This window comes from Salmo salar, chromosome ssa02, assembly GCF_905237065.1.
Source record: "Salmo salar chromosome ssa02, Ssal_v3.1, whole genome shotgun sequence".
Classification (NCBI taxonomy): domain Eukaryota; kingdom Metazoa; phylum Chordata; class Actinopteri; order Salmoniformes; family Salmonidae; genus Salmo; species Salmo salar.
The window spans coordinates 54,591,788-54,619,549 of NC_059443.1; the positions used below are offsets into that span (position 1 = coordinate 54,591,788).

At 41.7% G+C, this 27,762-nt stretch overlaps 2 protein-coding genes across 2 annotated transcripts; both read right to left on the reverse strand.

The window, feature by feature from the left end:
- Positions 1-1,299: 1,299 nt before the first annotated feature.
- LOC106588359 (Krueppel homolog 1-like) lies at positions 1,300-5,977 on the reverse strand. Its single transcript, XM_014177262.2, has 2 exons — positions 5,690-5,977; positions 1,300-3,600 (listed from the first exon to the last, which is right to left on the reverse strand). Exons 1-2 carry the CDS (start codon positions 5,853-5,855, stop codon positions 2,648-2,650), a joined length of 1,119 nt encoding a protein of 372 aa, XP_014032737.2. The 5' UTR covers positions 5,856-5,977; the 3' UTR covers positions 1,300-2,647.
- Positions 5,978-12,650: 6,673 nt separating this feature from the next.
- On the reverse strand, positions 12,651-21,558 carry LOC106588356 (zinc finger protein 382). The gene is made up of 2 exons (XM_014177249.2): positions 21,302-21,558; positions 12,651-14,059 (listed from the first exon to the last, which is right to left on the reverse strand). The coding sequence occupies exons 1-2, from the start codon at positions 21,456-21,458 to the stop codon at positions 13,044-13,046; spliced, it is 1,173 nt and encodes a 390-aa protein (XP_014032724.1). The 5' UTR covers positions 21,459-21,558; the 3' UTR covers positions 12,651-13,043.
- Between the last annotated feature and the right edge of the window lie 6,204 nt (positions 21,559-27,762).

Sequence of the window (27,762 nt, forward strand, 5' to 3'; positions counted from 1 at the left end):
ATCGGTGGAATTCTAAATTGGTGACACGCCACCTTTTGGGGGGTAGGGTAGAGTACAGTCATACAGATTATTGTTTTTTTTTTGAGAAAGATAATACAAAAAAAATGTTAGAGTGGGGTGAGGTCGCAAGAATTTTTTTGGGGAAAAAAAGGGGATCCCAGAAATTCTGGTGGAAAAATGGGGTCGCTGCTGAAAAAGTTTGAATAACACTGGTTTAGACTGAGGGGTTGCCTCCCACAGTTTACCATGAGGGGATTCGATTAAAATGGCCAGGGTTGCATTGGTTATGGCCCGTCACATGATAGTGGTGCCCTGCAAAAATGTCTCTACCCCATGGCAAAATAGAATCGCATGATTTTTTTAAATAACATTTTCTCTCCAACCCATGGCGAAATGTGTAGAACTGCAGAAAATGTGCTTTCAAACTGCACCTTTTTCTCTATGCCCAAATTGTGTAGACTTGCAGGAAATTAACTTTAAAAGTGAGATTTTTCTCTATGCTGTCAAGAGGGGAGGCCACTAAACATTTGTGCCTGCTTGGTGGGGGGGCCCTCCAACCAAATCTAGCTTCCTCTCTCTTTCTCTCTAGTCTTGAGGCTGGATTATGAGACAGTACAAGTTTACTCGTACTATTAAGACACACTATACTCGCAATCATGACTAGTTGTGTTACTTAGGCCTATGTTTTAGCAATGAATACCATGGCATGCAGACACTTACCATTATTACCAGCCATGTTACAAAATTGTGACATTTTAGGCCATAAGGATGAGGTTTTTCATTATTGCATTATCGTGTAAAATCAACTATACCACATTTAGGTGTTTGGTTGGCATTAACAGTAGAGGCTAAATAATCTATCTTTTTAATCTTAACAATTGCCATTACTTCACATTGTGGTTTAGAATAGATTCTTATACACCCACAAACTATAAGGCTACACCTGAATGCTTAAAGTAATGTCTCCATCAACACATATAATCTACCAATATAGCTACTACCCATCCCATACCATCATAGTATTAGGTATTGGGAAGGTGCTGGCTCATTTGTTTTGCCCCCGCTACATATGGCTATATCGGTCCGCTACATTCTAAAAGGAAAAGGTTCCTGGAGTATCCTTAAGGGGTTCTTCAAATTGAAACTGTGGGGGAACCCCTATAAGGTCTTCAAAGAACCCCTTTTAATGGATCCTCTAATAACCTTTTGAAGAACCGTTTGGGGTACATTTTTGAACTACCCGCCCCCTTCCCGTTATTATTATTCTTATTAATAATAATACGCTTAACAATAACACAATATTTTTGATCTCAGTGTTTATTATGATTTCAGTGGCAAAGCAGAATAAAATTTTTTTCGAAATATGAGGTAAACTCACAGCAGAACCCCAAGTCCAATGGGTATATCCTCTGGCGTGTTGTTGTTAATGTGTTGATGTTCTCCAGAATGATTTTGCAGTGCATGGTGCTCAAACAGGTTTCCTGTTATATTGATCAGAGGTGTAGGGAGGGTGAAAAAGAGTAATTATACAGATGATTAACAAAACATGCACACGACAGTATTCATACCTGTTTTTGTGGTGAATGTGAATGAAAAAAGCTGTTTTGTTAATGGTTTTCATACATATACCTTGTCCATAATGTAGAGGCCTATGGTATATTTGTTGACAAGGTAAGGAAGGAAGATGGTAAATGGGATCTGCATAACATTCCAATACCAATTGACATACCTTTGTTGATTCAGATCCATTGAATTGTGTCCATTTTCTGTTTTCGAAAGATTTGCACAAATATGAAAAGATAGATGTTATCATCATAAAACAGTATAAATTTAGATCATGCAACACTCTAAAAATGAGGGGTTCAACAAGGGTTCTTCTAAGACTCTCAAAGTTATTCGAAGAACCTTAGGTTTCTTGGCACTGAAAATGGCTCCCAAAGGTTCTTCCGAGAACCCCATAGGAGGTGTGAGTGAGGCAGCACCCCTCCCGTGATTGTGTGGGACAGCCTTGCATGTTGGTCCTTTGTATCCACGTCGTGCAGCCAAACAATCATGTCCCGAATTTTAGCAACAAATTCAAACACCAATCATTTCCAAAAAAAGTTGATCTGTCCCGTGTTTTAGTCAGTCATTCCAGACTGTCTTTTTGCAGCATAGAGGAAGAGGGGAAGCGAGAGGTTTTATATATATAAAAATAAAAAAATATACATACACACACACACACACACACACACACGATTAAATCAATATCATAAATGAAGAGAATTAATACAAGATGTATCAAAAATAATATTGGACAAATGCAAGGATACATTTTCTGGAAGTATCCATTTTTTTATGTATCAATAGCATCAGTCAGACTATTCTGGAGACATTCCAAAACAAACTAGCAGGAATTCCAGTTTATAAAAGACATGAAAACATCAAGAGACTAAACAGCAGACCTGTGAGTTGAACTACTCTGTACTGTTCGATCAAATCAAACTTTTTTGTCATGAATTTACTTTTTTGTAAAACGTTCTATTAACATCTATTTATCTGAAACCCAGAGAATGAATGATCCAGTGTTGTCCATCTTCTAAAAAAATGCCTTTGTCCTAATTTGATTCCTCTTTGTGTTTTCATTCGGTTTTCTTTATTAGTTTCTTTATTTGTGGACGTTCTCTCCTGTGTGAGTCAGTATGTGCAAGTTCAGGTTCCCCTTCCGATTGAAGCTTTTCCCACAGCCTCTACAGCTAAATGGTTTCTCTCCTGTGTGAGTCAGTACATGCCTCCTTAGGTCCCCCTTCTGAATGAAACTTTTCCCACAGTCACCACAGCTAAATGGTTTCTCTCCTGTGTGAATCCTCATATGTCTGGACAGATGTCCTTTGAGTTTGAAGGTCTTTCCACAAAAGGGGCAGGTGCAGGGTCTCTCCACATGACAGAGTCTGACATGGGCCTTCAATTTACAGGTGGAGTTGTAGCGTTTTTGGCAGAGGCGGCATTCACTGGGTCTCTTCTTAGTGAGAGTCACATGCCCCTGCAGGTCAGCTTTCAGAGCAAACGTTTCACCACAGTCACAGCAGCGGTGAGTTTTTCTAGACGTGGTGCTGGGTTTGGAACAGTGTTCCCTCATTGTTGGGTTGTAATCCAATGGTGGGCTGGGATGCAATGGTGACAGCAGCCTAAGTCCTACTGGGTCACTGCTTACAGATGTGCTGTGGCTGTAGGCATAGTTTTGATTATCTGGAGGGTCACAGGGAATGTCGAGACCCTTTAGGTGGGTAACAGTGTCAAAATGTGGGAGATCCACTGGTTTAGAGTTACTGTCTCTGTTCTCCACCGTCTGGGTTTGGGGAAGAGTAAAGGACTGAAGTGGGTTTTCCTGATCACATTTGCTTTTCACACAAAGAGGAGGGAATTTGAAAACTATGATATCAGCCTCCTGCCCTTGAAGCTGCTCTTCCTCCTGACAGGTCCAGAGTTCCTCCTGTTCCTCTTTAATTTGTGTGGGTTCTAGGTCCTCCTGCTGCAGACTGGTTCTCCACTCCTGCTCACAGTGCTGCTGCTCAGGGGGAACCTCCTCTTCGGTGACAGCAACAGATAACCGAAGGGACTCTGGAGGGAAGGCGAAGAGGAGCAGAGATGATCTATACCATACAATTAAAAACACTTCATCTCTATAAGATATACAGTACCAGTCAACAGTTTGGACACACCTACTCATTCAAGGGTTTTTCTTTATTTTGACTATTTTCTACATTGTAGAATAATAGTGAAGACATCAAAACTATAAAATAACACATATGGAATCATGTAGTAACCAGAAAAGTGTTAAACCAATCAAAATATATTTTATATTTGAGATTCTTCAAATAGCCACCCTTTGCCTTGACAACTTTGCACACTCTTGGCATTCTCTCAACCAGCTTCATGAGGTAGTCACCTGGAATGCATTTCAATTAACAGGTGTGCCTGTTAAATTTGTGGAATTTCTTTCCTTCTTAATGCATTTGAGCCAATCAGTTGTGTTGTGACAAGGTAAGGGTGGTATACAGAAGATAGCCCTATTTGGTAAAAGACCAAGTCCAAATTATGGCAAGAACAGGTCAAATAAGCAAAGAGAAATGACAGTCCATCATTAATTTAAGACATAAAGGTCAGTCAATCCAGGAAATGTCAAGAACTTTGAAAGTTTCATCAAATGCAGTCGCAAAAACCGTCGAGCGCTATGATGAAACTGGCTCTAATGAGGACCGCCACAGGAAAGGAAGACCCAGAGTTACCTCTGCTGCAGAGGATAAGTTCATTAGAGATAATTGCACCTCAGAAATTGCAGCCCAAATGCTTCAGAGTTCAAGTAACAGACACATCCCAACATCAACTGTTCAGAGGAGACTGTGTGAATCAGGCCTTCATAGTCGAATTGCTGCAAAAAAAACACTACTAAAAGGACACCAATAAGAAGAAGACTTGCTTGGGCCAAGAAACATGAGCAATGGACTTTAGACCAGTGGAAACTGTCCTTTGGTCTGATAAGTCCAAATTTGAGATTTTTGGTTCCAAACGCCATGTCTTTGTGAGACGCAGAGTAGGTGGACCGATTATCTCGGCATTATCTGGTTCCCACCGTGAAGCATGGAGGAGGTGGTGTGATGGTGCTTTGCTGGTGACACGGTCAGTGATTTATTTAGAATTCAATGCACACTTAACCAGCATGGCTACCAGAGCATTCTGCAGCGATACGCCATCCCATCTGGTTTGTGCTTAGTGGGACTATCATTTGATTTTCAACAGGACAATGACCCAAAACACACCCTCAGGCTGTGTAAGGGCTATATGACCAAGAAGGAGAGTGATGGAGTGCTGCTGTAACAGTGTAGGTTCCGTCCCCCTCTTCGCCCCAACCCGGGCTCGAACCAGGGACCCTTGCACACATCAACAACTGACACCCCACGAAGCATCGTTACCCATCGCGCCACAAAAGCCACGGCCCTTGCAACACAAGGGGAAACCCTACTTCAAGTCTCAGAGCGAGTGACGTCACTGATTGAAACGCTATTAGCGCGCACCACCGCTAACTAACTAGCCATTTCACATCGGTTACACTGCATCAGATGACCTGGCCTCCACAATCACCCAACCTCAACCCAATTGAGATGGTTTGGGATGAGTTGGACCGCAGAGTGAAGGAAAAGCAGCCAACAAGTGCTCAGCATATGTGGGAACTCCAAGACTTTTGGAAAAGCATTCCTCGTGAAGCTGGTTGAGAGAATGCCAAGAGTGTGCAACGCTGTCATCAAGGCTAAGAGTGGCTACTCTGAAGAATCTCAAATATATTTTGATTTGTTTAACACTTTTTTGGTTACTAAATGATTCCATATGTGTTATTTCTTAGTTTTGATGTCTTCACTATTATTCTACAATGTAGAAAATCGTAAAAATAATGAAAAACCCATGAATGAGTAGGTGTGTCCAAACTTTTGACTGGTACTGTATATAACCAACTTTTAGACATGCCGGTGTACGCATACCGAGCTATATGCTATTTCAATAAGCTTTTCATGACAAACGTTTTCATCGTGCACGATAAACGTTACATTGAACTATTTAAAAAAGTATTAAATGGTGATCCCTGTTAGCCTAAACAACTTAGCTGTTCATAAAACATTATTGTAGCTAGATATTTATAGATCTACATACGAACCTTTTCTACATAGGTTTATGTCCGGTGTAATCCGCAGCAGGCTCCGTAGCCGATCATTCTCTTCCTGGTACTCGACTACCGTTTTCTCAACTGCCCCGAAAATCTCCACAGCAGCCGCAGTTAAACGTTCATTTAAGAACACGCGCAACATCTGCAATGTAGACATTTTCAGGCGACTGAGAGGTGAGTATTCAACTAGTATGGCAAATACACTGATAACTAACCCCTATAATATGTGGTATGGCTTTGTCCACAAACAAAACAAACCCTCTCCCAGTTTTACTTCCGTATTGTCTTCTTCTGTTTGTATCAGTCGGCGGTGAGCCCGTAAACACATCACACCACCCCCATGTGGATGGATGTTTACTAGAAGGTACACAGACAGAGTTTCCAGTCTTTGGTTCAGACCAGTAATAATGGAAAGAGAGAAATTACAAATGGGGAAGCAGTTATAATAACTAATATGGTCATCTATGATCATTTATTGCATGAACTGAAAGACAACACATTGTAACACAGGCAACGTCTGGCAACTGTAATGGCTTGGGAGGGACTGATGTGATAGTGTGTGCAATAAACCAGAGAATGCAGTTATCATGAACAATTATAAAGAATGTTATTGAAAAATCACTGTAATGCACTTAAAACAGAGTTTGCACTTATTCAAAGTGCACTTATCAGGAGTGAAGTGTATATCATTACTTTCCAAACAATTCTAACAAAATCATGAATAAGCTGCATTACAGTTTTTCCCAATTGTTAACACAGTAAAATTGGAACATGAAATGCTATCACAGAAACCCGAAACTCATGTACCAAATCCCTAAACCAAGTATGCAAAATTGCAAGCACAATTCGTTCTTTACACTCAGTTTTCAATTCTATATCACACTTTTTGCAAAACACTACACACAGTTCTCTACATTAGGCACAACATTCAAAATGAAAATCTCTTTAGTCCCTTTGGAAAGCAACGCCAATCACAATGTCAAGCTCTATACACCAATTGGCAACACCCACTCCTCACAGGTATAAACACTAGTTGCTGAATTGTTTGCTTAGAAATCAGAGCTTTAGCACTATAAAAAGGCCACAGATGAGCTCTCCTGTTTTGGAGGAAAATGGAAGTCAATGGTGAAGCAAGAGCTAGAGGTGAAGGAGTGAGAGGAAGGACAGGATGAGGAAGGACAGTTGTTTCAGATGAGATCAGGGCCACATTGGTTGACCATGTGCTCAACCATGGATGGAGTATGAGGGAGGCTGGGCAGAGAGTTCAGCCCAACCTGAGCTGCTACACGGTTGCATCTATCATCCTTACATTCAGAAATGACAACCGGTAAGTTACCTACCATCTACACTATGCTCTTTATGTATGTATACTGCAGTCCGACATACAGTATCTCACAAAAGTGAGTACACCCCTCACATTTTAAATATTTGAGTATCTTTTCATGTGACAACACTGAAGAAATGACACTTTGCTACAATGTAAAGTAGTGAGTGTACAGCTTGTATAACAGTGTACATTTGCTGTCCCCTCAAAATAACACAACACACAGCCATTAATAAAAGTGAGTACACCCCTAAGTGAAAATATCCAAATTGGGCCCAAAGTGTCAATATTTTGTGTGGCCACCATCATTTTCCACTTAACCCTCTTGGGCATGGAGTTCACCAGAGCTTCACAGGTTGCCACTGGAGTCCTCTTCCACTCCTCCACGACGACATCACGGAGCTGGTGGATGTTAGAGACCTTGCACTCCTCCACCTTCCGTTTGAGGATGCCCCACAGATGCTCAATAGGGTTTAGGTCTGGAGACATGCTTGGCCAGTCCATCACCTTTACCCTCAGCTTCTTTAGCAAGGCAGTGGTCATCTTGGAGGTGTGTTTGGGGTCGTTATCATGTTGGAATACTGCCCTGCGGCCCAGTCTCCGAAGGGAGGGGATCATGCTCTGCTTCAGTATGTCACAGTACATGTTGGCATTCATGGTTCCCTCAATGAACTGTAGCTCCCCAGTGCTGGCAGCACTCATGCAGCCCCAGACCATGACACTCCCACCACCATGCTTGACTGTAAGCAAGACACACTTGTCTTTGTACTCCTCACCTGGTTGCCGCCACACACGCTTGACACCATCTGAACCAAATAAGTTTATCTTGGTCTCATCAGACCACAGGACATGGTTCCAGTAATCCACGTCCTTAGTCTGCTTGTCTTCAGCAAACTGTTTGCGGGCTTTCTTGTGCATCATCTTTAGAAGAGGCTTCCTTCTGGGACGACAGCCATGCAGACCAATTTGATGCAGTGTGCGGCGTATGGTCTGAGCACTGACAGGCTGACCCCCCCACCCCTTCAACCTCTGCAGCAATGCTGGCAGCACTCATACGTCTATTTCCCAAAGACAACCTCTGGATATGACACTGAGCACGTGCACTCAACTTCTTTGGTCGACCATGGCGAGGCCTGTTCTGAGTGGAACTTGTCCTGTTAAACCGCTGTATGGTCTTGGCCACCGTGCTGCAGCTCAGTTTCAGGGTCTTGGCAATATTCTTATAGCCCAGGCCATCTTTATGTAGAGCAACAACTATTTTTTTCAGATCCTCAGAGAGTTCTTTGCCATGAGGTGCCATGTTGAACTTCCAGTGACCAGTCAGTGTGAGGGAGTGTGAGAGCGATGACACCAAATTTACCACACCTGCTCCCCATTCACACCTGAGACCTTGTAACACTAACGAGTCACATGACACCGGGGAGGGAAAATGGCTAATTGGGCCCAATTTGGACATTTTCACTTAGGGGTGTACTCACTTTTGTTGCCAGCGGTTAAGACATTAATGGCTGTTTGAGTTATTTTTGAGGGGACAGCAGATTTACACTGTTATACAAGCTGTACACTCACTACTTTACATTGTAGCAAAGTGTCATTTCTTCAGTGTTGTCACATGAAAAGATATATACTCAAATATTTACAAAAATGTGAGGGGTGTACTCACTTTTGTGAGATACTGTATCAGTAGGCCTATGTTACTCAGTGATTGTTGGCCAATGTTACAGAAATGTCTTTTCATATGGAAAGAAAATAGATTATTTTAGCATACTGTAACAAATCATATCATATTTGTGGATCTTCTGCAGAACTGAGAGTTGGCCAGGCCATGGTGGAAGACACCGGCTGTTCACACCGGAACAGGAGACCGCTATTGTGAACATGGTGGTGGCAAACAATACCATTAGACTACGAGAAATCCAGAACCACATAATTGCAGACAACACAATACTCAATAACATTCACCAGGTGGGCTTGTCTACATTGGACCGTGTATTACAGCGCAACCGAATCCGGATGAAACAGGTCTACAGGGTGCCATTTGAGCGAAACTCAGAGACGGTTAAAGAACAGCATTATGAATATGTGCAAGTAAGTACTATACTGTGAATTTACTATCATATCAGCACTGTATAGACACATTACAGTACTGTAATCCAGTGTATTGTGCCTCACCTTATTGACTGCTCTAGGTCTACTAGGTCTATGTCACATATTGTCTTGTCTGTTTCAGAGTCTTGGAGCTGGATGCCGCTGCAATTCAGCACGTTTATATTTACATTGATGAGGCTAGCTTCAACCTAGCCAAAAGACAGGGACGGAACATTATTGGCCACCGTGCCATTGTGAATGTCCCTGGACAGCGTGGAGGGAATATCACCATGTGCACAGCCGTTAGCCAGCAAGGCATCCTCCATCACCATGCCAACCTTGGTCCCTACAACACTGCCCTTCTCATCACATTCCTGGACACACTACATGGCATCCTCATTCCAGCCGAGCAAAGGGCTGGACCAGAGCAGCCCAGCTATGTTGTCATCTGGTACAACATGAGTTTCCACCGGGCTGCTCTGGTTCATTGACCACCCACAATTTATTGTTCTATACCTCCCATCATATTCCCCATTCCTAAACCCAATTGGAGAGATTTTTCGGCATGGCGTCGATGTACAGCTATTTTCAGGTCCCTCCAGAGATGTTCGATCGGGTTCAAGTCCGGGTTCTGGCTTGGCCACTCAAAGACATTCAGAGGCTTGCCCCGAAGCCACTCCTGCGTTGTCTTGGCTGTGTGCTTAAGACATTGTCCTGTTGGAAGATGAACCTTCCGGTCCCTTATTATAATTCAAAAAGTGTTCCCATATCATACTAAATTTCCCTTTCCTCTCCTGAAATTTTGAGAGAATGCCAAGAGTGTGCAATGCTGTCATCAGTGCAAAGAGTGGCTATTTGAAGAATCTCAAATATAAAACATATTTTGATTTGTTTAACACTTTTTTGGTTACTACATGATTCCATATGTGTTATTTTATAGTTTGGATGTCTTCACTATTATTCTACAATGTAGAAAATAGTCAAAATAAAGAAAAACCCTTGAATGAGTAGGTGTTCTAAAACTTTTGGTCAATGGTGTATATCCCCTAATAAGCACAGCTGTGGGGACTCTGAGGTAGGCTGTCCCACCCATTCTTCAAGCTTTTTAAAAACCTCTTTCCAAAACGTGAGCACCATGGGACATCCCCATATAGCATGCAGAAAGGTACCTACTTCACCCTTGCATTTCCAGCATAAATTATTTAACAATAAACCCATTTTATATAATCTAACTGGGGTCCAGTAGTACCTATGAACAATCTTATGTGTAAACGTACCCCTTATATCCCTGGTACACCACCCTACATTGTAAACTATATTTTTCCATACATCCTCCTCAATGTCACAATTAAGATTCCTCTGCCAAATCAACCTTACATTCTCATAATTTCCATATTGTGCATATGAGACTCTTTTATAAAACACTGAAGCAAAGTGTGATATTCCTGGTAACAATTGTGTTCTAACAAGTTTCCATCTCTCTGGAGGTTAATACTTATAAGAGACCCCATGCAGCTCCTTAGTTGTAAGTATTTCCAGAAATCTCCCTTATCTGGCAAATTACATTTATCCTTCAGGTCCTGATAGGACATACGCACTCCTTTCTCATATATATCAGCAACATGTTGTGTGGGTTTTTTGCTGCAGGGGGGACTGGTGCACTTCACAAAATAGATGGCATCATGAGGCAGGAAAATTATGTGGATATATTGAAGCAACATCTCAAGACATCAGTCAGGAAGTTAAAGCTTGGTCGCAAATGGGTCTTCCAAATGGACAATGACCCCAAGCATACTTCCAAAGCATATGACAAAATGGCTTAAAGACAACAAAGTCAAGGTGTTGGAGTGGCCATCACAAAGCCTTGACCTCAATCCAATAGAAAATTTGTGGGCAGAACTGAAAAGGCGTGTGCGAGCAAGGAGGCCGACAAACCTGACTCAGTTACACCAGCTCTGTGAGGAGGAATGGGCCAGAATTCACCCAACTTGTTGTGGGAAGCTTGTGGAAGGCTACCCGACACGTTTGACCCAAGTTAAACAATTGAAAGGCAATGCTACCAAATTCTAATTGAGTGTATGTAAACTTCTGACCCACTGGGAATGTGATGAAATAAATAAAAGCTGAAATGAATAATTCTCTCTGCTATTATTCCGACATTTCACTTTGTTAAAATTAAGTGGTGATCCTAACTGACCTAAAACAGGGAATTTTTACTTGGATTAAATGTCAGGAATTGTGAAAGCTGAGTTTAAATCTATTTGGCTAAGGTGTATGAAACTTCTGACTTCAACTGTAACTTTCCCCTCAAAAACAATTATACTAAATTGGGAGGGTTTTATCAGGAGGCTCCTTTCAGACAAGCACCTTTCTTCGTAGCATCACATGACTCCCCACCATCATCATCAGCACCTATACTGTTGAGCTGCAAGTATTACTGAATCTTACCATATAAATGTGTCTTGGTTTAGCTTATCACTACAATACTCATTTCAGACAGAAGATGTAGTATATTACCTGTAAAAATAATATATGACCCCTTTTCATACAGCCCCCTATTTACCACTTTCTTGCAGTTATACCCATTGTATACATATCAGTGGGTAACTGACAAATTGGGAGGGTTGGGGGCAGGGAGGAATGTTTAAACCATGGTGGGCTGTTTGCATTTCAAATTCGGGAGGTGTTAATCAATGGAAGTGTTAATTAAGTTACCTGCTGAAACGCAGAGAACCATTCACACAGACCTGATACCTGTATTTTGAGTACATGGTCTTTGATAACGCAGGAATCATGACGGGGTTCTATTCAATCTGTATCGCGGTAGAAATGTTAAGGTCATTTCTGATTGTGCCTACATAAACAGCGTTTACCATGAATGCAGTCTCCGCTAACATAGTCTTTCAATTGAAGTAAGGCTGTAATGCTACATTTCCGTGATATGGATTGACCAAAGCCCTGTATTTTTTTTTAAACCACCTACCCCTTTCAGATATACGAAGAACCAGGCATTGTAAATTAGTGAGATTTCGGTCTGTGCATGAAAGGGATCAGAATCTTGGTATAGGCCTATGGAATTCGGGGCTCGACTCAATCGCGACTGAAATGTAAAGGCAATATTGCTGCCGTCGCGTGATTGCATTGACAGTAAGAAAAAACGGCATATGTCGACTCAATCGGAAATTACCTTTACATTTAAATTGCGCTATACCACGGCTCTTCAGTGATACGATAGAATCGAGCCCTAGATTTTCAATGTCTGAGGACAGTATCTCCAGTTAGTGCTGCAGATTGTGCTATGTTTGGTGATGGCCACAGTCCTTGGCTATAAAGGTCCAGACATTGCCCTTAGACATCCAGGTCTAGGATCAGTTTAGCCTCCAATGGCTCCACAAATCCTACTCACATTCATGAGGAAGGGGAACACAAAACGTATATATCAGTCTGTAGTTTCCTACCATGAACAATAACAGTATTTAAAAATATATATATACAAGATTAAATCAATATCATAAATGAGCAGCATTAATACAACATTGATGAAAATTGATATTGGACAAATGCAAGTACACATTTTATTGGAGTATACATTTTTTTTTATGTCAATAACATCTGTCAGACTATTTTCCAGACATTCCTAAAACAAACGACCAGGATTTCCTGTTTATAATGAAGTGAATACATCAAGAGACATTGAACAGCAGACCATGTTATTGTTTTAAACTACTCTGTACTGTTAGATTAAATCAAACTTTTTTTTACATAGAACATTTTACAAAAGTAAATTCATGACATCTATTTATCTGAAATCCAGAGAATGAATGATCCAGAGTTGCTTTGCTTTTCCAAAGTGTTGTCCATCTTCAGACAAGATGTCTTTGTCCTAATTAGTTTCCTCTTTGATTTTTCATTCTGTTTTCTTTACTTGTTTCTTTATTTGTGGACGTTCTCTCCTGTGTGAGTCAGTATGTGCAAGTTCAGGTTCCCCTTCCGATTGAAGCTTTTCCCACAGCCTCTACAGCTAAATGGTTTCTCTCCGGTGTGAGTCAGTACATGCCTCCTTAGGTCCCCCTTCTGAATGAAGCTTTTCCCACAGTCACCACAGCTAAATGGTTTCTCTCCTGTGTGAGTCCTTATATGTTCTGTTAGGTGTCCCTTCTGATTGAAACTCTTACCACAGTCTCCACAGCTAAATGGTTTCTCTCCTGTGTGAATCCTCATATGTCTGGACAGATCTCCTTTGAGTTTGAAGGTCTTTCCACAAAAGGGGCAGGTGCAGGGTTTCTCCACGTGACAGAGTCTGACATGGGCCTTCAATTTACAGGTGGAGTTGTAGCGTTTTTTGCAGAGGCGGCATTCACTGGGTCTCTTCTTGGCGAGAGTCACATGCCCCTGCAGGTCAGCTTTCAGAGCAAACATTTCACCACAATCACAGCAGCGGTGAGTTTTTCTAGACGTGGTGCTGGGTTTGGAACAGTGTTCCCCCATTGATGGGTTGGAATCCAATGGTGGGCTGGGATGCAATGGTGGGCTGCTGTCAAGTCCTACTGGGTCACTGCTTACAGCTGAGCTGTAGGCATTGTTTTGATTATCTGGAGTGTCACAGGGAATGTCAAGACTCTTCAGGTGGGTAACAGTGACAAAAGGTGTGAGATCCACTGGTTTAGAGGCACTGTCTCTGTTCTCCACAGTCTGGGTTTGGGGAAGAGTCAAGGAATGAAGAGGGTTTTCCTGATCACAATCACTTTTCAAATAAAGATGAGGTAAATTGAACTCTATGATATTAGCCTCCTGCCCTTGAAGCTGCTCTTCCTCCTTACTGGCCCTGAGTTCCTCCTGTTCCTGTTTAATCTGTGTGGGCTCTGGGTCCTCCTGTCCCAGACTGGGGCTCCACTCCTGCTCAAGGGGAACATTCTCTTCAGAAACAGCGAGAGAGAGCTGCAAGGAGTCTGGAGGGAAGGTGCAGAGGTTATTTGTATACCACAGAATTAAATAGAACTGAATGATACAACTGAATGATATATCTCTATGATATATAGATCTACAGCCTTTAGACATACCTGAGTGCACATACCAAGCAACATGCTATTTCAATAAGTTTTTCATGACAGACAACTTTTAAATCATGCACAGTAAAAAATACATACACAACTGTTCTATAAAGGCTCGCTAATGCTAAAGCAGGCCATTGGATTCGAGGTGGCGCCTAGTGTTTGGGTGAGCAGCTGCCGGAAGGGTTGTGGAATCCAATGGGCTGGTTTAGCATTAGCAAGCAGCATTTCAATCTTCTAATTATATCATTATCAGCGACACCTTCCATCCCTGGATTGAGGTACATTTTTCAAGCTACAGTATATCCCTGATTTGTCACTGTAGTGCAAACATTATGGGCAAGCTGTGTTTCGACTTGAAGGAGAAGATACTGAACATCAACTTGAGTTTTAACTAGATATTTACACTGCCCTATAAAGGCAAAGAGGACTAACTACACAAACAGTGAAACTGAGAAAAATGCCTGGAGTTTTATTTTTCTACCCAGCCAAATATGGTGTAGGTAGATACAGTGCCTTCATTAAGTATTCACACCCCTTGACTTTTTACAAATGTTATGTTACAGCCTGAATTGTAAATGGATTAAATAAATAAGAATCTCACCCATCTACACACAATAACCCATAATGACAGAGTGAAAACATGTTTAGACATTATTTATTAAAAATGAAATCTCATTTACATAAGTATTCACACCCGAGTCAATACTTTGTAGAAGCTCTTTTGGCAGTGATTACAGCTTTGAGTCGTCTTGGGTATGTCTATATCAGCTTTGAATTTGTGAATTTTCTCCCATTCTTCCTCGCAGATAGTGTCAAGCTCTGTTAAATTAGATATGGAGTGGCAGTGAACAGCAATCTTCAAGTCTTTCCACAGAATTTCAATGGGATTCAAGTTTGAGCTTTGGCTGGGCCACTCAATGACTTTTACATTTTTATTCTGAATCCATTGCAGAAATGCTTTGGCTGTATGTTTTGGGTCATTGTCCTATTGGAATGTAAATCTTGGCCCCCAGTCAAAGGTCGTTTGCACTCTGAAGCATGTTCTCATCTAGGATTTGCCTGTATTTGTCTCTATTCACTGTTCCCTCTATCCTCACTAGCCTCCCAGTCCCTTTCACTGAAAAGCATCCCCAAAGCATGATGCTGCCATCACCATGCCTCATGGTAGGGTTGGTGTTAGACAGGTGATGAGCTGTGCCTGGTTTCCTCCAGACATAGTGCTTTGCATTCAGGCCAAAGAGTAACAATTTTGCCTGATCAGACCACATAATATTTTGCCTTATGCTCTCAGGAGTGGCTTCCTTCTGGCCACCCTCTCATGAAGCCCAGATTGGTGAAGTGCAATAGAGACTGTTGTCCTTCTGGCAGGTTCTCCCATCTCTGCCAAGAAACTCTGTAGTTCTATCAGGGTGGTTACTGGGCTCTTGGTCACCTCTCTGAACAAGGTCCTTCTTGCCCAGTTTGGTCAGGCGGCCAGCTCTAGGCAGAGTCTGGGTAGTTCCATATTTTTTAAATTTCCCAATGGAGACCACTATGCTCTTGGAAACTTTCAACACCCTAGAAATTGTTTTATACCCTTCCCCAGCTATATGCCTCATCACATCTCAGAACTCTACAGACAGTTCCTTGGACTTCATGGTAGTTTCTGCTCTGACATACACTGTCAACTGTGGTACCTTATATAGACAGGTGTGTTTCTTTCTTAATCACATCCAAACAATTTGGATGTGACAAATTGGCCACAGGTGCACTCCAATCAAGTTGTAGTTGTAGCGCAAGAATAATCAAAGGAAATTGGATGCACTTGAGCTCAAATTTGGAGCATCATAGTAAAGGGGTGTGAATACTTATGTAAATGAGAAATGTCTGTATTTCATTTTCAATAAATTTGCAAAATTGTGTAAAAACATGTTTTCACTTTGTCATTATGGGGTGTGTGTAGATGGGTGAGAATATATCAATACTCTCTGAAGGCACGGTATGTTTGGGGCAAATCCATCACATCACCGAGTACCACTCTTCATACAATATTTTCAAGGATGGTGGTGGCTGCATCATGTTTTGGATATGCTCTTCTTCGGCAAGCACTAGGGAGTTTTTTTAACGATAAAAATAAATGAAGAGCTGAGCACAGGCAAAATCCTAGAGGAAAACCCGCTTCAGTCTGCCTTCTAAAGACAAATTCACCTTTCAGCAGGACAATAACCTAAAACTCAAGGCCAAATATACACTGGAGTTGCTTACCAAGTTGACATTGACTGCTCCTGAGTGGCCTAGTTACAGTTTTGACTTAAACCAGCTTGAAAATCTATGACAAGACTTGAAAATGGCCATCTTGCGATGATCAACAACCAACTTGACAGAGCTTGAGGAGTTTTAAAAAGAATAACGTGCAAATAATATTGTACAATCCAGGTGTTTTTACCAAAAAGACTCAGCTGCCAAAGGTGATTCTAACATGTATTAACTCAGGGGGTTGAATACTTATCTAATGAAGATATATTAGTTGTATTTTTATCTTTAAAAATATTTTTTGAATTTTTCATCCACTGTAGATTAAATTAATTTTAATCCCAATTTGTAACAAGAAAATGTGGAAAAAGTCAAGAGGTGTGAATACTTTCTGAAGGCAATGTAAGTGGTAATGCATTGATGGATTATCTTATTATGAATTCATTTTTTTCTGCATATCAACCATGACCACTGATCTGACCCCTATGTTGATACTGCACTCTGCCTTTTGTATGACCTTAAACAACTGTATGGGTAATGCAAAAGCAAGGTGCAGTATCTACAATCTAAATTGTTGCTTTTCTTTTTGATGGAAACAGTTTGAGAGTTCTAACTAAACTCAGCAAAAAAAGAAACGTCCTCACTGTCAACTGCGTTTATTTTCAGCAAACTTAATGTGTGGATATATTTGTATGAACATAACAAGATTCAACAACTGAGACATAAACTGAACAAGTTCCACAGACATGTGACTAACAGAAATGGAATAATGTGTCCCTGAACAAAGGGGGGGTCAAAATCAAAAGTAACAGTCAGTATCTGGTGTGGCCACCAGCTGCATTAAGTACTGCAGTGTATCTCCTCCTCATGGACTGCACCAGATTTGCCAGTTCTTGCTGTGAGATGTTACCCCACTCTTCCACCAAGGCACCTGCAAGTTCCTGGACATTTCTGAGGGGAATCCTCACCCTCCGATCCAACAGGTCCCAGACGTGCTCAATAGGATTGAGATCCGGCCTATTTGCTGGCCATGGCAGAACACTGACATTCCTGTCTTGCAGGAAATCACGCACAGAACGAGCAGTATGGCTGGTGGCATTGTCATGCTGGAGGGTCATGTCAGGATGAGCCTGCAGGAAGGGTACCACATGAGGGAAGAGGATGTCTTCCCTGCAACGCACAGCAATGACAACAAGCTCAGTCCTATGATGCTGTGACACACCGCCCCAGACCATGACGGACCCTCCACCTCCTCCAAATCGATCCCGCTCCAGAGTACAGGCCTTGGTGTAATGCTCATTCCTTCGACGATAAACGCGAATTCGACCCCTGGTGAGACAAAACCGCGACTCGTCAGTGAAGAGCACTTTCTGCCAGTCCTGTCTGGTCCAGCGACGGTGGGTTTGTGCCCATAGGTGACGTTGTTGCCGGTGATGTCTGGTGAGGACCTGCCTTACAACAGGCCTACAAGCCCTCAGTCCAGCCTCTCTCAGCCTATTGTGGACAGTCTGAACACTGATGGAGGGATTGTGCGTTCCTAGTGTAACTCGGGCAGTTGTTGTTGCTATCCTGTACCTGTCCCGCAGGTGTGATGTTCGGATGTACCGATCCTGTGCAAGTGTTGTTACACGTGGTCTGCCACTGCGAGGACGACCAGCTGCCCGTCCTGTCTCCCTGTAGCGCTGTCTTAGGCGTCTCACAGTACGGACATTGCAATTTATTGTCCTGGCCACATCTGCAGTCCTCATGCCTCCTTGCAGCATGCCTAAGGCACGTTCACGCAGATGAGCAGGGACCCTGGGCATCTTTCTTTTGGTGTTTTTCAGAGTCAGTAGAAAGGCCTCTTTAGTGTCCTAAGTTTTCATAACTGTGACCTTAATTGCCTACCCTCTGTAAGCTGTTGGTGTCTTAATGACCGTTCCACAGGTGAATGTTCATTAATTGTTTATGGTTCACTGAACACTCATGGGAAACAATGTTTAAACCTTTTACAATGAAGATCTGTGAAGTTATTTGGATTTTTACGAATTACCTTTGAAAGACAGGGTGCTGAAAAAGGGAAGTTTCTTTTTTTGCTGAGTTTACATTCCAACTTTATTTAACAGTTTTATGTAGTTATGTTTTCACGTTTTGAATGTTGTATTTAAGTAACCCTCAATAATGTTTTCACCATAAGAAATATTGTATAACTATCATTATAACCTTGTCATTTGCTTTATCTTAGCTAGCTAGCTTTTACATATTTTGTTTTATCTTTCTTACCATTTATGGGTATTTGCAGTTTTATCGTAATTGTTTCGCAGGACTGTGGTATGTTTATTCTGGTGATAACTGGATCACTACCAGTATTATGGTGTGTGCGTGATTATGATCAGGATGGCCTGAACTCGGAGCCCGGTAGAATAGCAAGGCAGACCACAGTAACTGCAGTAAGGATGTTCATAAAGGTTAACCATTAGTCACCGAAAATACATCTGACCGTCATGCTTATCATTCTATCGGTTAATTTGCATAATTTTGTGGAATTAAATTGGTGTCCGAATTGAACAAAATCGGTCTTAAAAAACAGCCACTGTGTCTTGGTCGACGGGAATTGTTATTTAGCCGAAAATATTAATGTACAGCTAGTTAGAAAGTAGCCTTCTTATGTCAACTAATGGCTGTCAGTGAGCCGAGAGCGGAGACTAGTTGCTAGGCAGGCTACAGGGAGCATTGGGCGAGAGGTGCAAAAAGCAGCTAAACTAAACGTTTCACAGCCTTTCATGTTCTACTGGTTTTTATATCAACTTTCTTTCATTGTCAAGATGCCAAAGTCACAATCCTAGTCATATTAACAACCCTTCCTAGTTGTTGCATATTTACATTTTCCCTCTAAATTTCTAATGAAGATGTTAATCTCGGTCACATGAAACTGTTCTTATCAGGTGCATCTTTTAGAAGAGTGTTTTCCCGCAAATTGCATTTTGGCAAAGGTTTGAAAATGATGCATTCCATTCTCTGCTTCATTACAGTAATTGCATGTTCAATAATATGAGAGGATAGGCTTGCTATTGTCGCATGTTTTTAAAGCTCTTAATGAAAAATGTAGTTCATAATCTAAGTAAAAAACAAGGCAAATAGCTGTAAGTGAAGTTACTGCACTCTGAACCAAGTGTGTGTGATTGCGGAGCACAATTCGTAGGGATCCTGCATGTGGCTCCCATTGGTTTCTGCATGAACGCCCCCCCGACGATCGCGACATCTTCATGCTTGTGTAAAACTTTTGATATACTGGATTTCCTATCTACCGGTGTCGCCCCCTCCTCCTGTGTACCAGTCCTCATTGCTCGCACAATGTCCTTCACTCCCGCCGCCTGCCCTCGCTGTCATTACCAGAACTGCGGGAAAGCAGTGCCCGACAGGTGGGGGCGAAGGTCTATCAGTACACTAGCTAGTGTTGTCACCCCCGCCTAGTCATCTTCTGTGGGGTTTATCGGCGGTTACATCCAACATTTTGGTGCATTACCGCCACAAACTGTACTGCTCCCGCCTGTGTACCAGAGTCCTAGCTTAAAGAGCGATTGCCTTTAAAAAGCAACGAATCCCTTTGAAAACGACGAGTCCAAAACAGCCAGTGTCAAAATGTACTACAAAGTGTAAATAGGATCATTTTAGTCATAAAGCCAGTCTGGTCTAAAACTGAATTTGGAACATCCGTGCGTCACAACGGGGTAAATGAAGGTTGAGTTTTGATTTGACGATGTACATTTTCCCACTAACATGGGATGAACAGCTGCGGTGATTGCGCTCTATCCAATAGTACAGACAGTGAGACAGACCTGCCCAGCTTTGTTTACCTACATTTAAAAAAAAATTGCGATGTTTTGTCTTATCGTGAGAAATACTGCATCAAACACCTTACCTAGATCTAAAACAGCCTCTGCAAAAATATCCACATTTATTACAGATTTCGTTAGTTAAGTTAGATTCATTCTGGGGATTTTGAAGAAGTGAAATAGGCTTCCGCGTCTAGAGTGTCTCATGAGGGACAAACATCATTAACCAAACGAGGAATCAGTCAGGAAACACACCTCCAAGAGCAACACATCAGTGGCACCTAAAAAAATGGCCTAATAGAAGTATAAAGAGGGGTTCCTGTTGCATCCTCCCATGACATTGTTTACGGACAGTTTGCTGTGGAAGTGTCTCCTACCCTGGCGTCCTTAAATCAACCAAATCTAAACTATTTGGTTTCACCCCAAAAACGTTTACACTCAACAGAGGCATATAACAATAATTACAATTTGATGTGTTGAATGTGTCCTTCGCTAACAAGTATGCGTTTAAAACTGCGTTTTATCCAGGGCCTCTAATTTTCCGCCTGTAGAAGTGAGAGATTACACGGTAATTTACTCTCGCGTTACTGTTTGGTCTAGAATGGCAGACCACAGGCGGAATATGGGGAGACCCTAGATAAACCGTTTTAAACGGAAGAGCACATTCAACACGTCTAATAGTAAGTATTGTTCGTAGATATACTAAATATGCTTCTTGACTGGAAACCTTTATGGTGAATCCGAATAGTTTCGATTTGGCTTATCAAGGACGCCTGGCTAAGGAAGCGTCAGCAACGAGCTGTCTGTAAACAATGGCGTTGCAGAACGAAGCAAGATTCATCCAGATGCAGAAACGCCCCGAATTGCGGGACGCAATTGCACCCTTCTCTGAACAACTAACGTTAGTTATTGCAAATTGTAAACTCCAGTTTCTCTTAAACAGAAAATAATTTAACCAGGACACTTTAACAAGATAAAACATATATTACAAAGCTTGATTTGGGTCTCAACAAAATGTTGACCAAAAGTGTAGTTACTGCTGTTTGCAATTGTACGGCAGAATAGATCTAAATGATACGAGCTATTTTACATTGTTTTACGTCCGGTGTTATCCGCAGTAGTCTCCGTAGACGATAATTCTCCTCCTGGTACTCCGCTACCGTTTTCTCAACTGCTCCGAAAATCTCCACAGCAGCCGCCGTTAAACGTTCATTTAAAAACACATGCAACAACTGTAATTTAGACATTTTCAGTCGACAGAGTTGGATTTTCAGCTAGTATTCGCTTCTTTCACACGGAAAGAATGGTTGCCACAAACAAAACAAACCCGCTCCCCGTTTTACTTCCGTATTGTCTTCTTCTGTTTGTATCAGTGGGTGGTGAACCCATAAAAACATCACAGCCCCCCCCATGTGGATGGAGTTTCACTACATACCAGTGATGACGGAAATAGATAACTTAATGTGGGGAAGTTTTAATTAGTAAAAGGGTGATCTTGGATGATCATTTCTTGCATGAACTGAAAGACAACACATTGTAATACAGGCGACTCCTGACAACTGCAACGGCTTGGGACTGATGTGAAAGCGTGCATTAAACCAGAGAATGCAGTTATTAAAATGCTATGACCTCACCTGTTTTGTATTCTAGGGACTTTAGTGAGTAGACTGGAACATGGTTTTATGGACATACAATCAATATTTGTTCTGTACAGTGCAATATTTGTTCCATATAGTGTCCAGGGGCCATACACACATCTATTTGACCACAGTAAAAGTCCAGCAACAGTTGCTATGACCTAGCTATTTGTTCAATTTACATGTGTTGTATTCTAGGGACTCTACGGTGTAGATTGCACCATGTTTTCTTGGAGACACAATCAATATTTATTTCTGTACAGTGCAATATTTGTACCGTATAGTGTCCATTAAGCTATTTGACCACAGTAAAAGTCCAGAAACACTTGCTATGATCTAGCTTTATTTTTTGTTCAAACTCACCTGTCAAGCCATCAAGAGGATTGTGACCTAGTGTGAGAGAGGTGGCAGGAAGCCTCTCAGCCTGCCTTGGTTTGTTTTGTATTGCTGCTTTTTGCATGCCTTTTTGTATTTTTTTCCTTTTTGTATATATTTATGTTTTGGCACCATCTGAATAAATAACTGGCCTAACATGGGAGTACTGACTGAGCTATCCCTGGACCTAAGGTAAGGTTGCTGGCTCCCTGGTAGACCCTGGGTCTCGAGCCCGCCCTGTGCAACTGGGTCCTGGACTTCCTGACGGGCCGCCCCCAGGTGGTGAGGGTAGGTAACAACATCTCCACCCCGCTGATCCTCAACACTGGGTCCCCACAAGGGTGCGTTCTCAGCCCTCACCTGTACTCCCTGTTCACCCACGACTGTGTGGCCATGCACACATCCAACTCAATCATCAAGTTTGCAGACGACACTACAGTGGTAGGCTTGATTACCAACAACGACGAGACGGCCTACAGGGAGGAGGTGAGGGCCCTCGGAGTGTGGTGTCAGGAAAATAACCTTGCACTCAATGTCAACAAAACAATAGAAATGATCGTGGACTTCAGGAAACAGCAGAAGGAGCAGCCCCCTATCTACATTGACGGGACAGTAGTGGAGAGGGTGGAGAGTTTTAAGTTCCTCGGCGTACACATCACGGACAAACTGAAATGGTCCACCCACACAGACAGCGTGGTGAAGAAGGCGCAGCAGCGCCTCTTCAACCTCAGGAGGCTGAAGAAATTCGGCTTGTCACCAAAAACACTCACAAACTTTTACAGATGCACAATCGAGAGCATCCTGTCGGGCTGTATCACCGCCTGGTACGGCAGCTGCTCCTCCCATAACCGTAAGGCTCTCCAGAGGGTAGTGAGGTCTGCACAACGCATCACCGGGTGCAAACTACCTGCCCTCCAGGACACCTACACCACCCAATGTCACAGGAAGGCCAAAAAGATCGTCAAGGACAATAACCACCCGAGCCACTGCCTGTTCACACCGCTATCATCCAGAAGGTGAGGTCAGTACAGGTGCATCAAAGCTGGAACCGAGAGACTGAAAAACAGCTTCTATCTCAAGGCCATCAGTCCCGTGTGGCTCAGTTGGTAGAGCATGGTGTTTGCAACGCCAGGGTTGTGGGTTCGATTCCCACGGGGGATCAGTACGGAAAAACATGTATGAAATGTATGCATTCACTACTGTAAGTCGCTCTGGATAAGAGCGTCTGCTAAATGACAAAAAATGTGAAAAATGTTAAACAGCCATCACTAACATTGAGTGGCTGCTGCTAACATACTGACTCAACTCAAGCCACTTTAATAATGGGAAAATTGATGTAATCAATTTATCACTTGCCACTTTATATTATTTATATTAGATAATGTTTACATAACCTACATTATTCATCTCATATGTATATACTGTACGCCATACCATCTACTGCATCTTGCCATCTTGATGTAATTAGATGCATCACTAGCCACTTTAAACAATGCCACTTTATATAATGTTTTCATAACCTACATTTCTCATCTCATATGTATATACTGTACTCTATACCATCTACTGCATCTTGCCATCCTGATGTAATGTATCACTAGCCACCTTAAACAATTCTGCTTTATATGTTTTCATACCCTACAATACTCATCTCATATGTATATACTGTACTCCATACCATCTATTACATCTTGCCTATGCCGTTCGGCCATCACTCATTTATATATTTTTATGTACATATTCATATTCATTCCTTTACACTTGTGTGTACAAGGTAGTTGTTGTGGAATTGGTAGATTACTTGTTAGATATTACTGCATGGTCGGAACTAGAAGCACAAGCATTTCGCTACACTTGCATTAACACCTGCTAACCATGTGTATGTGACAAATACATTTGATTTGATTTGATACTGTACATTCATCACCTAGTTGCATACGCTTTTACCCCTAGATATAATAAGTGGAGCCAAATCATCAGTAGGCTAGATATTGGTTTCGTAACATCACATTCACTTTTCACACAGGAAGCAGTGAATATAAACTCTGTGATATCCGCCTCCAGCCATTGAAGCTGCTCTTTTTCCTGACTGGTCCTGAGTTCCTCCTGTTCCTCTTTCATATGTGTAGGCTCTCTCTGGGTCCAAAGACAGAGTGAGGTGATCAGCTGTGGAGTCTGTTTGGAGCAGTTAGTGGAGCTGCTGTTATAAAACAGGTTACATTAGGACTCGGCAAGGACACCGACAGAGAAGATATGTAGTATTTTCTGTTTATTTAGCACATGCAGAGATGGCAGAGACTAGAACTAAGAGCTGGAAAATTGTGATAGATAGAAAGCAGGGGATCAGTGCAGTGGAGCTACCAGTGGAATTGACTCAGCTGCCTCCATGCACAGGACTGCAGAGCTAGATATTCGTATATCTGTCTCCTCCACAGGCACCTCATTTATAACTGTTACGTAAATGTCACACTCAATTCCTGTGTGTGCCATTTATGAAAAGTTTGCACATGTACAATAATATTGTGATTGATACCTGTCCTATAACTGCAGGCATGAATCAGCATTAAAACCGCGCCTGGAAAATGTCTTCCATTCACCTTTAATGGTGTCAATAATGCACTTTATTTGTTGTATAATTTGGAACTATTCGTAATTGAGCTAAGGCAGTTTCAAAAAGAAAGCACAATGGTAATTTTGATCACATTTCTGTAGAGGTGGGCAGAAGGTTTTAATATTTTGCAGTGACTTCATCTAAAACATGCATGCTGTTCATAGCAAGTGCCTGTCTATGCATTCTGCAAGATTTATGGTATATTCAAAATAATTTAAAAGTAGGCTAAATGCTACAGCACACACTTCTATGCAAAAGACAAATTGTTTTTCAATATTTAGTTAATCAAGAGATTATTGGGTTTATACAGTTGAAATTGGAAGTTTACCCAAATACTGACAATTCCTGACATTTAATCCTAGTAAAAAGTCCCTGTCTTAGGTCAGTTAGGATCCCCACTTTATTTTAAGAATGTGAAATGTCAGAATAATAGTAGAGAGAATGATTTATTTCAGCTTTTATTTCTTTCATCACATTCCCAGTGGGTCAGAAGTTTACATACACTCAATTAGTATTTGGTAGCGTTGCCTTTAAAATGTTTAACTTATGTCAAACGTTATTTGTTAGCATTGCCTTTAAATTGTTTTACTTGGGTCAAATGTATCGGGTAGCCTTCCACAAGCTTCCCACAATAAGTTGGGTGAATTTTGGCCCATTCCTCCTGACAGAGCTGGTGTAACTGAGTCAGGTTTGTAGGCCTCCTTGCTCGCACACGCTTTTTCAGTTCTACCCACACATTTTCTATGGGATTGAGGTCAGGGCTTTGTGATGGCCACTCCAATACCTTGACTTTGTTGTCCTTAAGCCATTTTGCCACAACTTTGGAAATATGCTTGGGGTCATTGTCCATTTGGAAGACCCATTTGCGACCAAGCTTTAAGTTCTTGACTGATGTCTTGAGATGCTGCTTCAATATATCCACATAATTTTTCTACCTCATGATGCCATCTATTTTGTGAAGTGCACCAGTCCCTCCTGCAGCAAAGCACCCCCACAACATGATGCTGCCACCCCCGTGCTTCACGGTTGGGATGGTGTTCTTCAGCTTGCAAGCCTCTCCCTTTTTCCTCCAAACATAATGATGGTCATTATAGCCAAACAGTTCTATTTTTGTTTCATCAGACCAGAGGACATTTCTCAAAAAAGTACGATCTTTGTCCCGATGTGCACTTGCAAACTGTAGTCTGACTTTTTTATGGCGGTTTTGGAGCAGTGGCTTCTTCCTTGCTGAGCGGCCTTTCAGGTTATGTCGATATAGGACTTGTTTTACTGTGGATATAGATACTTTTGTACCTGTTTCCTCCAGCATCTTCACAAGGTCCTTTGCTGTTGTTCTGGGATGGATTTGCACTTTTTCGCACCAAAGTACGTTCATCTCTAGCAGACAGAACGCGTCTCTTTCCTGAGTGGTATGATGGCTGCATGGTCCCATGGTGTTTATACTTGCGTACTATTGTTTGTACAGATGAACGTGGTACCTTCAGTCATTTGGAAATTGCTCCCAAGGATGAACCAGACTTGTGGAGGTCTACAAGTTTTTTGCTGAGGTCTTGGCTGATTTCTTTTGATTTTCCCATGATGTCAAGCAAAGAGGCACTGAGTTTGAAGGTAGGCCTTGAAATATATAGACAGGTACACCTCCAAATGACTCAAATGATGTCAATTAGCCTATCAGAAGCTTCTAAAGCCTTGACATCATTTTCTGGAATTTTCCATGCTGTTTAAAGGCACAGTCAACTTAGTGTATGTAAACTTCTGACCCACTGGAATTGTGATACAGTGAATTATAAGTGAAATAATCTGTCTGTAAACAATTGTTGGAAAAATTACTTGTGTCATGCACAAAGTAGTTGTCCCAACCGACTTGCCAAAACTATAGTTTGTTAACAAGACATTTGTGGAGTGGTTGAAAAACGAGTTTTATTGACTCCAACCTAAGTGTATATAAACTTCTGACTTCAACTGTATGTCCTGCCTTGCTTTACTCTCTGAGACTAAATAGGCAATGATGTCACTCTCCTATCGCACAGCAATACTGTAGCCTATAGGCTACTGTAAAATATTTAACATAAGCTACTGGTCAATTTACTGTGTTGGCAGAATGCTTTAATCTTTTGCATTAATTTATGCTGTATCTAGGAAAGAACTGTGTCTATTTCTGAAAGAGAAAACAATGGCAAATTGTTGTGGACCTGTCAGCAGAACGTTTGAATTCAACAATGTTTTGCATGACTTTTCCCCAGTGCTTAATTTGAGCCGGATCTGGTACCTCTCTTGGCATGCATTTTTTTCTTGCACTTTTTGCAATGTACAAATTATAACAAAAGCGATCAAAGTTAATTTGTGTTGCCTCTTCCTTAATTCTCCTGGCCCCTCCAAAAAAAAAAAATAATGTGAAAAAATGGATTTTCATAGTTGATTTGGGTTGGGTCAGCTTGGGTTTATGGTTGGAACATTTTCTATTGTCTCTCTCCCTCAGCTCTGATAGACATGACTTTGCAACTCTCATCTCTCCAGCATTGCACTTCATTTATTTCCTTATAGAATCATAGCCGTGCGAAGGGTTCTCGAGGAGCTGCAGCACCCCTGAATTTAAAAAAAATAAGTTGTCCAAAGGTATAGAATTACTGCTATCCAGAAAGAAATGAAATAATTCAGAATATCCTACTACATCACGAGGCCTATAATTTAGCCTCAGAGGATCAAAAGTTTCTTTAAAAAAAATAGGGGGGGACAAAAATGCAAAAGTTGTGCCACTGCAAAGAAGTAGCCTATAACAACAAATATGTTTGGCAAGAACACATTTGCCATCAAGCAAGTGAGTGAGCTGTGCATCATTGGGTGAGTCAGTGCAACTGGAAAGCATTTTTAGGACTGTAATTTCCTCCTAATGTTGTAGCCTACAAGACACCTAGGCTTAGGCTATTG